Source organism: Lagenorhynchus albirostris, chromosome 16, assembly GCF_949774975.1.
Source record: "Lagenorhynchus albirostris chromosome 16, mLagAlb1.1, whole genome shotgun sequence".
NCBI classification, from domain to species: Eukaryota; Metazoa; Chordata; class Mammalia; order Artiodactyla; family Delphinidae; genus Lagenorhynchus; species Lagenorhynchus albirostris.
This window is the reverse complement of record NC_083110.1, coordinates 1,603,296-1,614,978: the sequence shown is the minus strand read 5'-3', so window position 1 is coordinate 1,614,978 and position 11,683 is coordinate 1,603,296. Positions and strand designations below refer to the sequence as shown.

Genomic DNA, 11,683 nt, shown 5'->3' with positions numbered 1-11,683 from the left:
GAAAATATCTTGCAAGAAATGAAAATGAAAACAAAACATAATTATGGGAGGCCAAAACTTATGGGAGGCAGCAAACACAATGCTAAGAGGGAAATCTCTAGCTGTTAACACATTTAAAAAGGAAGATCTCAAGCTAACAAAAGGAAGGAAGTAATAAACACTAGAGTGGAGATAAGATAGAGATAGAAAAACAATAGAAAACAATCTGTGAAACCAAAAGTTGGTTCTTGAAAAAGATGAACAAAATTGACAAATCTTTTCTTCTATATAAATTTATTTATTTATTTATATTTATTTTTGGCTGTGTTGGGTCTTCGCTGCTGTGCACGAGCTTTCTTTTAGTTGCAGTGAGCCAGGGCTACTCTTTGTTGCAGTGTGTGAGCTTCTCATTGTCGCAGCTTTTCTTGTTGTGGAGCACGGGCTCTAGGTGCACGGGCTTCAGTAGTTGTGGCATGTGGGCTCAGTAGTTGTGGCTGGCGGGCTCTAGAGCTCAGGCTCATTAGTTGTGGCACATGGGCTTAGTTGCTCCACGGCATGTGGAGTCTTCCCAGGCCCGGTCTCGAACCCATGTCCCTTGCACTAGCAGGCAGATTCTTAACAACTGCGCCACCAGGGAAGCCCAAAGTTGACAAATCTTTAGCTAAATCGATTAGGAAGAAAAGAGGAGAGAAGAAAAGTCAAGTTACAAAAGTCAGAAATGAAAGTGGGGCCGTTACTACTTATTTTATAGGAATAAAAAGGATTATAAGAGAGTAGTAGGAACAATTGTATGTCAACAGTGAATAGCCTAGGTGAAATTTACAAATTCCTAGAAACACACAACCAACTGAGACTGAATCATGATGAAACAGGACATACAAATAGACCTCTAACTAGTAAGGAGATTATATCAGTAATCAAAAATCTTCCAACACAGAAAAGCCCTGGGTCAGATTGCTTCTCTTGTGAATTCTACCAAACATTTAAAGAGGGGTTAACACCAATCCTTCTCAAGCTGTGCTGAAATATTGAAGAGGACGGAACACTTCCTAACTTGTTCTATGAAACCAAAATTTCTCTGATACCAAAGCCAGACAAAGACATTACAAGAAAAGAAAACTACACACCTTTACTTTTGAATATTATGTAAAAATCCCTAACAAAATACTAGCAAACCAAAATTAGCAGCATGTTAAAAGGATTATACACTGTGACCAAGTGGGATTGTGGGATTTATTCTCAGAATGCAAGGATGGCTCAACACATGAAAATCAATTAATGTAATACGTATTAACAGAACGAAGGAAACAAATTGTGTGATCATCTTAATTGATTCAGAAAAAGATTTTTGACAAAATTCAACACCCTTTTATGATAAAAAGACTCAATAAACTAGTAATGGAAAGAAACTTCCTCAACATAATAAAGGCCATATATGAAAACCTACAGCTAACATCATATTCAATGGTGAAAGACTGAAAACTTTTTCACTAAGGTCAGGAACAAGAAAAGGATGCCTATTTTTTGTCATTTCTTTTCAGAATAGTGTTGGAAGTTCTAGCCAGAACAATTAAGCAAAATCAATCAATCAATAAATGACATTTAAATTAGAAAGGAAGAAGTAAAATTATCTCTGTTCACAGACGCCATGATCATATATGTAGAAAACCCTAAAGATTACACACAAAAACCTGTCAGAACTAATAAATGAATTCAGCAAAATTGCAGGACATAAAATCAACATACAAAAATCCGTAGCGTTTCTATACAATAATAATGACAATCCAGAAAGGAAATTAAGAAAACAATTCTATTTACAATAGCATCAGAAATAATAAAATTCTTAGGAATAAACTTAATCAAGGTGGCAAAGGACTTGTACACTGAAAATTATAAAACATTGCTTAAAGAAATTAAAGAATACCCAAATGAATGGGAAGACATCCTTTGTTCACAGATTGAAAAGACTTAATATTGTAAAGATGCCAATACTACCCAAAGTGATTCACAGATTCAATGCAATCCTTATCAAAATCCCAATGATATTTTTCCAGAAATAGAAAAACTCATCTTAAAATTCAAGGAAGCCTGAACAGCCAAAGCAATCTGACAGAGAAAAACAAAGTTGGAGGACTCACAGTTCTGGATTTCAAAACTTATTGCAAAGCTACAGTAATTTTAATAAGTGTGATACTGGCATAAAGGCATATATATCAGTGGAATAGAATAGACAGGCCCCAAATAAACCCTTTCACGTAAATAAACCTTGGCACAAGGGTCCCAAGACCATTCAATAAGGAAAAGACAGATTTCTCAACAAATGGTGCTGAGAAAACTGGATACCCTCATGCAAAAGAATGAAGTTGTACCCTTACCTTACACCATACACAAAAAATCAACTCAAAATATATCAGAGTTAACTGTAAGAGCTAAAACTATAAAACTCCTAGAAGAAAACGGAAAAGCTTCATAACATTGGCTTTGGCAACAATGTCCTGGCTATGCCACTGAAAGCACAAGCAACAGAAGAAAACATACATAAATTGGACTTCATCAAAATTTAAAATTTTGTGCATCAAAGTACACTATTAACAGAGGGAAAAGACAACCTGCGGATTGGGAGAAAATATTTGCAAACCATATATCTGATAAGGGGTTAATATCCAGAATATATAAAGAATTCCTGCAACTTAACAACGATTAAAACAACCCGATTTAAAAACAGGCAAAATACTTAAATAGACATATCTCCAAATAAGGTATACAAAGGCCAATACGCACATGAAACAACGCTCTGCAGTCTACACTAATGACTGCTAGGGAAAGACAAATCAAAACCACTATGCGATGCCACTTCACACCCGTTCGGAGTATCGGCAAGGATGTGGAGAAATTGGAATCCTTGTGCATCGCTGGTGGGATTGTAAAATGGTGAAGCTGTTGTATAAAACACAGAATCACTATCTGACCCAGCAATTCCACTTCTGGGTATACACTCAAAAGAATTGAAAGCAGAGACTTGGACAGATATTTGTACACCCATGTTCGCAGCAGCATTAGTCATAATAGGCAACGGGTGATAATAACACAAATGTCTATTGACGGATGAATGGATGAACAAAATGTGGTCTACAAAACGTGGAATGTTATTAAGCTTTAAAAAGGAAGGAAATTCAGGGCTTCCCTGGTGGCGCAGTGGTTGCGAGTCCGCCTGCCGACACAAGGGACACGGGTTCGTGCCCCGGTCCGGGAAGATCCCACATGCCGCGGAGCAGCTGGACCCGTGAGCCATGGCCGCTGAGCCTGTGCGTCCGGAGCCTGTGCTCCGCAACGGGAGAGGCCACAACAGTGAGAGGCCCGCGTACTGCAAAAAAAAAAAAAAAAAAAAAAAATTAAAAAGGAAGGAAATTCTAATACATGCTACAAAATTGATGAACTTTCAAGACATGATGCTAATTGATATGTCAGTCACAGAAGGATAAATACCCTGTGGTTCCACTTATGTGAGGTGGAATTTGACTTAGAATAGTCAAAAGTCATAGAGATAGAAAGCAGAACGGTGGTTGCCAGGGGCTGGGGGAGGAGGGAAAGAGGAGTTAGTGTTTGATGTGTATGGAGTTTGAGAAGATGAAAAAGTTCTGGAGATGAGATTCACAGCAATGTGAACGCACTTAATGTCACTACAATTAAAATGGTAAATTTTGGGTTACATATACTTTACCACAATAAACAATTATTTACATTTTTACAAGTTAACACCAATCCTTACACAAGTTAAAAAATTTTAATCAATAACTAAGCGAGGTACATACCACTAGCGCAGGGTTTCCCAACCTTGGCACTACTGATGTTTTGGGCCAGAAGATTAACTGTTGTGGGCATTGTCCTGTGCACTGTAGGGTGTTCAGCAGCATCTCTGCCCTCCTCTCACTAAATGCCACTAGCACCCTTCTCCCCTTGTGACAACCAAAAATGTCTTCAGACATTGCCAGATGCCACATCTCTATTGGTTGGGAACCACTAATAAGGGTTCTGGAAATTCTGACTTAATCTCTGATATTGAATGTTGTCTAAGCAGCATCAGCTTGGAAGTCTATAGCCATAAACTTATTCCTTGAGCTATCGATCGTTAGAAGTTTCTGGTGGAGTCCTTTGCACCAACATCCTTTAGACCATCATTCTCTGCTGTAATCCAACTTCCAGAGTCTGTAGTTTAGAGCAGAGCAAGTCCATACCTCAGAGGACTGATCTCGTTTATGGTGTGCATGAAATATTGACGTGACTGACTTGAGTTCATAAACAGACAGGTGAGACTATTAAGCACCCCACCCTCACAAAGACTATTATTAACCCCAAGTCTTTACTGTATTTCGTGTGGCTGAGAAAGATTCTCATCATCTTCCTATATGCTTAGACCATAAAGCCAGATTCCTAATCATCGCTGCCAGTGGGGAATAAATTATTGGCCACGTGCAAATCAGAACCAGAAACAAACTAGTCTAAGGACCAGAAATAGAACCAAAAATCATGGGACAGGGGTGGAGTGAAGAGAAACAGAGAGTCAAAGAGGTGAATTCTATTACCACTCGGGATTCACTCAAGGCACCAAGAAAATATGTTCCTGGGCTTACCTGGCCTAGGAGGTGCACCATTTTGGGCAATGACGTTCTGAAAGTTGGATCCACTTGGACTTCACAATGGGATCTCCAAAACTGTCAAAGTCCCAGATGCGTACGTTGAAGCTCCAGCCCCAATGTGACTGGGTTTAGAGTTAGGGCCTGTGAGGAAGTGATAAGGGTGCCCTAATCTGTCAGGGCTGGTGTCCTTATAAGAAGAGGAAGAGACACCAGAGCTCTCTCTCCACCACGTAAGGACACAGCAAGAAGGCGGCCGTCTACAAGCCGGGAGGAGAGCTCTCAGCAGAATCTCATCACGCCAGACCTTGATCTTGAACTTATAAGCTCCAGAACTGTGAGAAGTAAGTTTCCATTGCTTAAGCACTCCATCTATGGTATTTCGTCATGGCAGCCTGAGCAGACTCATACAGTGTAATCCCCCCAAAGTTGTCAGCATGACTTACAAATACAGGAAGAACGTGTGTCCAAGATACATTTAGCCCTTCAATGGGGGCCCAGCGTGATGGGCCTGGATTCATCCCCAAGGCCCGGGGTCATCCTGCTGTGCTGCTTTCTAATGAAAAGACCTACCATCTATCGATTGCTTATTAAATGCAGACACAGTTCTAACTACTTCATAAACTGTAATTTTATCTAATCCACACAAGAACTTGCTGTTAAGCTTATTTCATACCTAAGATCACTGATGCACAAAGAAGTTAAATTACTTGACCCGGGGCACGGAGTTAGTGGCAGAGCCAAGATACAAACTCATGCAACCTGGCCCCAGTGTCCTCTATACTTACCCCCACACCTCGGTGTCTGCACCCTCTCTTCTCTCTGTCTCAGAGTGCCTGGCTGATTATTCCTCTGTTGAATTCCTTTTGTCTTAATCAATCCCTTCTAGCAACGTGAGTGTTAACTCTAGAGCCAGCCATACCTGAGTTCCAGTTCTAGCTCTGTTACTTACTAGCTGTGTAATCTTGGTCAAGTTATTTATTAGGTCTAGTCCTCAGTTTCCTCAGCTGTGAAATGGGTGTGATAGTAGATTCTATTTCAAAGAGTTGCTGTGAGAATTAACTGAGACAATGTAAGGAAAATGTCTGATATATAGTGGGCATTTGATGCCAGTTCTATTAGAAAGCTAATCATATATTGTTTTTCTCTTGAATACAGGATAGGGGCTCTTGTTCTGGGGTCCATAAGCCAGCACGGGGAGAGGCTGACAGGCAGGCAAGTGTCTTGTGTGTACCTTTATTTTTTTCTGGGGAGAAAGCCTACAGCTTTTATTATATTCCCAAGAGAGTATGGACCTCCCCGAAAGTTGGGAACCACTGAACTTTGAGTCTGGAGGCTGAGACCGGAGTCCTTCACGTGTCCTGCCCTCAGCACAGCTGGGCCACAGCAGGACCTGGGTCTTTCAGGTCTCCTCCCCTGAGCGCAGCGCTGGGCACACAGAAAGCTTTCAGCAACGAGCCTGGAATTGAATTCCACTGGAATTTAGCAGCTATGTCATGGCCTGGGACAGTGAGGTCCCTGATTACCAGCCTGTCCTCATTCCATTCAAAGATGCCCACGGTTAAAAGATTTCCAGATCACATCTCTGGCCCCATAACAATATTTCAAAGCTGGATACCCAAATGCTGCATTGGTAAAGGATACTGATTACATCAGTCAAGCTGCACTATGACGTTTACTGCTAGCTGACTACTACACGGATGGAGGGGATGACTGTGTGTATGGCAAGTCTCTGTTATCCCTCTCGGCCCTGGCTTCACTGGAGTACCTTAAAATAATAGCAGCTATCATGTAAAGAGTAGAAACAAACTATTCATTTTAATTTTTACCCTTCTACTTGGGGTTTGCTATACCCATCCCCAATTCAAAAAGGATTCATACATACATATATACACACACACACACATATATATATTTATCTTTTGAAGTATAGTTGATTTACAATGTTGTGTTAGTTTCAGGTGTACAGCAAAGTGATTCATTTATGCATACATATATATGTATCTATGTGTTTATATATGTAGGCATAATGAATAGATATACATATATACATATACAGTATTCATGTATATTTAGATATTGATTTCCAATTAAGGTATTAAATATATCTTATGTATCTTATATATCTATATGAGATCTGTGTAGTTTTATAGTACACATTTCCTGCAAGTCTCATTGAATTAAAAAGTTCACATTTTATATGAATTCTGGAAAATAAATAACAATTTTCAAACATTTAAAAAAGCATTTAAGTCAGCTTCCAAAATATACATGATACAAAAGGATCAAATCCATAAGAGAGGAAATCAGAGGAAAAGAAAAGAATATAAAATAGAATAAAACTGTGGTATGTTAATGTACAAAATTGGGACACAAATTTGGCTCTATACTTTATAGCAGCTGAAGCAAAGAAACAAACAAACAAAAAACCCCCCAGGATTTCCAGTGTCCAAAATGTAAAAAACTAGTCAGCTTGTCAATAAAAGCCCGAGACGAATTTGTGCCGTGAGTTGTCACAGGGGAAGCGTGTACCAGGTCACCTCCCTTCATGGATCTGACAGTTCCGTCTGCCTGTTTCTGGTCCAGTGCCTCAGGGAAGCTGATGCCCTGACACTAAGTGCAATTCAGAAAAAGCAATTCTGTGAGGCGCCAGAGCAGTACTCTTGAAGTACACTGTTTTCTAGTAAATTGGCTAGAAGGCAAGGGGAAAAAAAAAGGCTTTGGAATCCTAGAGCAATGGAGAGAGTGCGTATTCATTAGCAAGCCTCCATGAAGGATATTTTCTTTCTCCCCAGCCTGGCGCTGTTCTCTAGGGGGGAAACCTGAAGCGTAGGGAGTCTGTGCTGCTCGACTAAGAATGTCATCCTCTCATGAATATTCTGAAGCCTCAGAAGATGATAGGTATCCTGATGTGCATGGTGCCGGGCTGATGGAGTATAGGCAGTTTGGTTGAGAATGCCTTCAGAAATGCACACAACTAGGCAGCCCAGGGCTCAGCACTCCACCGCACAGAGCAAGACAGCCGGAATTCGAGTCTGGGCACGCCCTCAAGGCAGGCGTGCCGGATGCTGCCGGAGGACACACACGTAGAATTCCGTTCTGACGAATTGCCATGGTAATCGCACTGCTTTCTGGATTTGATGGCCTATTATGGAGTAGTCAGGGAATTGGGGATATCTTGGCTTCTCTGTTAGACGGGACCGAGAGCGGGAACAGCAGGCAAGGGGAGTTTTCTGGAGGGAGACAGAGGCACTGCTGGAAGTGGAGGGGGGAGGGAGGGGGAGTGTGGGGGAGAGCTGGGGGCCGTGCAGGAGAGGCCCTAGAAGATAAGAAGCGGCAGCAGGTGAGGAAGGGCAGAGGACAAGTGTTGCTATGGTCTGAATGTCCATGTCTCCCTAAAATTCATATGTGAAGCCTACTCCCCAAGGTAATGGTATTAAGAGGTGGGGCCTTTGGGGAGCCCTCATGAATGGGATTCCTGCTCTAAGAGAAAAAGCCCCAGAGAGCTCCCTGGCCCCTTTGCCCACCATGTGAGGGCCCAGTCTGTGAGAGAGAGAAAGCGGATTCTCCCCAGAACTCAACCACGCTGGCGGGCACCTTGATGTCAGCGCTGTCAGAAATAAATGTCTGTCGATGATAAGCTGCCCAACTTGTGGTACTGTGTTATAGTGGCCCGATCGGACAGAGGCGGGGTCTTCACCTGAGAGCCCGTCCCAGGGCTGAGTAGCTTCTCAGGGAAGAGCTCAGCTGGTGGTCCAGGTCAGGGTCTGTGGTCAGTGGGCGCCAGCACAGAGCCTCTCTTTGCCTCTTCTCAGGAAGTGAAGGACTCCAGGGCTTCCCTGGTGGCGCAGTGGTTGAGAGTCCGCCTGCCGATGCAGGGGACACGGGTTCGTGCCCCGGTCCGGGAGGATCCCACATGCCGCGGAGCGGCTGGGCCCATGAGCCATGGCCACCGAGCCTGCGCGTCCAGAGCCTGTGCTCCGCAACGGGAGAGGCCGCAGCAGTGAGAGGCCCGCGTAGAAGGAAGGAGTCAGGACAGACCAGTGTATCGAACGAAGTGCTCGATTGCTCTCAGAGAAATCAACTCTGCTCATTTCAGCAGTAAAGACACATATTTAAAAGTCACTTGGGTGGCTTCCAGAATCTCTGGAAGAGGTCTGGGGCTCTGAGAGGAAGAGCATCAATGGAGACCAATGGGGCTTGCATTGCTGACACCATTGGCTCTGGACACTGGCATTTCTGCAAGCACTGGGGTCACTGCTGCTCCAGGAACTCAGTTCTGAAACTGGCATTTCAGCCAAAGAGAGACCCTCCTGGTCCTTGCTTCTCTGCACCAGCAGACCCTGATTCTAAGCCTGGGGGCAGGAGTATCTGATTAGCAGAGTTTAGGTCTCAGGACTACTCTAGCTGCAAGGGAGGCTGGTGGAAATATAGCATCTGTAGCTTCCACGCTGGGAGATAGGTTTATAAAAAGGGTAGAGGGGATAGGGGACTCCTGAGTCTTGTCTGTGTTTGGAGAGAGAAGGAGAGGGAAAAGGCGAGGGAGGGGGAGGGAGGGAGGGAGACAGAGACAGAGACAGAGACAGAGAGAGGCAAAGTCCAGAGACGAATGGGAAGACCGAGGCTGATGGAGGGAACACCGGCTGGGAGGGGTCAGGAGAGGCAGGAGGCGAGCATATGACATGGAAAGAACAACTTGGGAGGAAGGAAGTGTGAAGTCAGGGAAGCTCTTGGAAGATCGCCTCCCTTGGCTCAGAAGGATATGGATTGACACAGGATGGGATGGCACCCTGAGGGGAGGGAGTGACAGTGCCAGGGGCGGCAGGTGGCAGGGCTCTGGAAGTAGGGAGTGCAGGAAGTTCAGCCCAGCAGCCCAGAAGGAGGACAGCCTGCGGCGTTCGCCACTTTGTGAGGCTGCCATCCCAGTGCAGCCAGACTTAGTCAGTAGCAGGCTTCTTATATGGAATCTGTATGTCTAGGTAGCAAATCTCTATTATCTTTCTATGATCTTTCAGGAGTCCGCCATTGACCTTCCTTTCTATTGGCTTCGACTCTCCCTCATGGAGGGGCCTGCCCAGGGTTGCCTCTCACTGAAGGCTCCTTCTACCAAAGTCCTCTCCTCTCCATGCGGGGACACTGCTGCCCGGCCTCTGAGGTCCCTTTGGTGCCTGCCCATTTTCTACTCTCTCTGTTTCTTCTGTGAGCTCCTTAGGCCAGTCCTAAAGTTTCCCTCTTGCTTCAGAAACCAGTTGCAAGTCCACAACATTGGCCACAGTTGTGTCTTGTAATCTCTGCTCGTTGGTCCTGATTCTACCTGCAGAACAAATCGATACCGTCATCCACACGGGCAGTCCTTCAGTGCCGTATGAACAGAGGATTCTCTGGAGGAAAGGTTTACCTCCCCTGATATAGAAATACAACTTTGTAGTTACTGCTTATGATTGTGTTCAGTTTCTTAACAGCCATACTTTACTTATGGTCAAATAGATCCCAGAAGACTTCCCCTCACAAATGCTGTCAGTCGAGATCTTTCTCATCCTGTTATTCTTCCAAACACAAAGATGAATATATAGATGGGCATATGTTGTTTTGTCTGCCTACCGCTCCTTCCTCTGGGAAGCCACTTCTTCCTTGTTCCCTGTGGTTCTCCTGTCAAGTTCAGCCTCCCGCCCTATTCCCATTTACAGGGATGGGCACATGACCCATGCCTGGCCAATCACATCACCTCCTACCCCCCCCCCCAACAGCTAAGCATGTGACTGAAGAATCTGTTTCTATAATTGGAACACCAAGAAGTTCTCTTTTGCTGGTGGTCCTCAGTGAAGACAACATAAGCTTGGGGTACAAGTGGCGTTTTCTCCAGCTGTGTGCAGGAAGTCCATTGCAGTGGGAGAAGAGGCCAGCCCTCCTCCCACCCTCACCCCCCAGGAAAGCAGAGGTCAAAAAACCAAGAGAAAGAAGTAGAGTCCCAGTGACATCGATGGATCCCCGGGTCTAGGTCTGCTGGAGCCAATAAATATTCTTTCTGTTTAAGCTAGTTGAATCGGGTTTTTGTCACTTCCAAGTGGATGAGCCCTGACTAATAATAACACTTTACAAAATTAGAATGAATGTAGTACACTTAACTGTGCAAAATAGGGAAAAGTAAAACAAAAAAAAACAAAAATCATTCCTAACCCTATTTTTCAGTTATACAAAAAATGGTATCATACCTTATATACTTTGTGCGTGTGTGGTTGTGATTTTAAGATATAGCTGCACATTCCTCCATTCAGTGTGCATGCCTCTTTGCAATGTAAGTTTGCTGCTGCTACTCCCGTGGAGGGGTGGAATTTCTCTCTCCCTGGATCTGGGCTAGCCTTGTGACTTATCTGAGCATTAGAATGCAGCAGAAGAGATGTATATGACCTTCAGAGGCCTTCCAACTTCTGCTATTAACCTCTTGGAAGAAAGGGCCAGGTGAAGAAGCCAGGCTAACCTCTTGGAGGATGAGACCGCAAGGAGGAGATCAAGACAGCCCAGCCCACAGCCAGCCTCCGTGCCAGGTGTGTGAGTGAGGCCATCTTGAACCTTCCAGCCCAACTCTCCCTTCAGCTGAACACAACTGTTTAAGTGAGTCTAAAGCAGCAGATGAACTACCCAGCTAACTCATAGAATCCTGAGAAATAATACACGGTAGTTGTTTTAAACCACAACAGGTGGTTAATTATGCAACCAAAGCTAACCGAAACAGATTGTGTTCTGACGGCACATCGTCATTTCCCCCACGTTATTAATATATTTATTAAGGTTCTTTTGTTTGCAACCATGGGAAACCAGTTTAAATAAAAGGGGGTTACATTAGAAGGTTCCTGGGGTATTTCAAGCTACAGAAGGTAAAGTTGGGGAGGGGAGAAGGCAGGGCCACCATGGGGGTGTCAACAGTAGGAGGAAACAAGTGTCTCTCCAGAAAACTGCCATTAACAATTAATGTTAATGACTTCTGGACAACTAACTTCAAGTTCTCAGAACAGGCTTGGGCCCAGCGTCTACCTCTGGAACTTCTGGCTACGATGGGGGGCGGGGCAGGA

At 44.0% G+C, this 11,683-nt stretch overlaps 1 protein-coding gene across 2 annotated transcripts in view; it reads right to left on the bottom strand.

Annotated features, from left to right (window-relative positions):
- Positions 1 to 262: 262 nt before the first annotated feature.
- Positions 263 to 11,683, bottom strand: part of RAB4A (RAB4A, member RAS oncogene family) — a 96,527-nt gene continuing 85,106 nt past the window's right edge. The window contains exon 7 of one of the 2 annotated variants that reach the window (XM_060126341.1): positions 263 to 640. In XM_060126341.1, coding sequence (XP_059982324.1) covers positions 519 to 640 — 122 coding nt within the window. In that variant the 3' untranslated portion in view covers positions 263 to 518. The remainder of the gene's footprint in view (positions 641 to 11,683) is intronic. The other variant, XM_060126343.1, reaches the window with a different exon arrangement.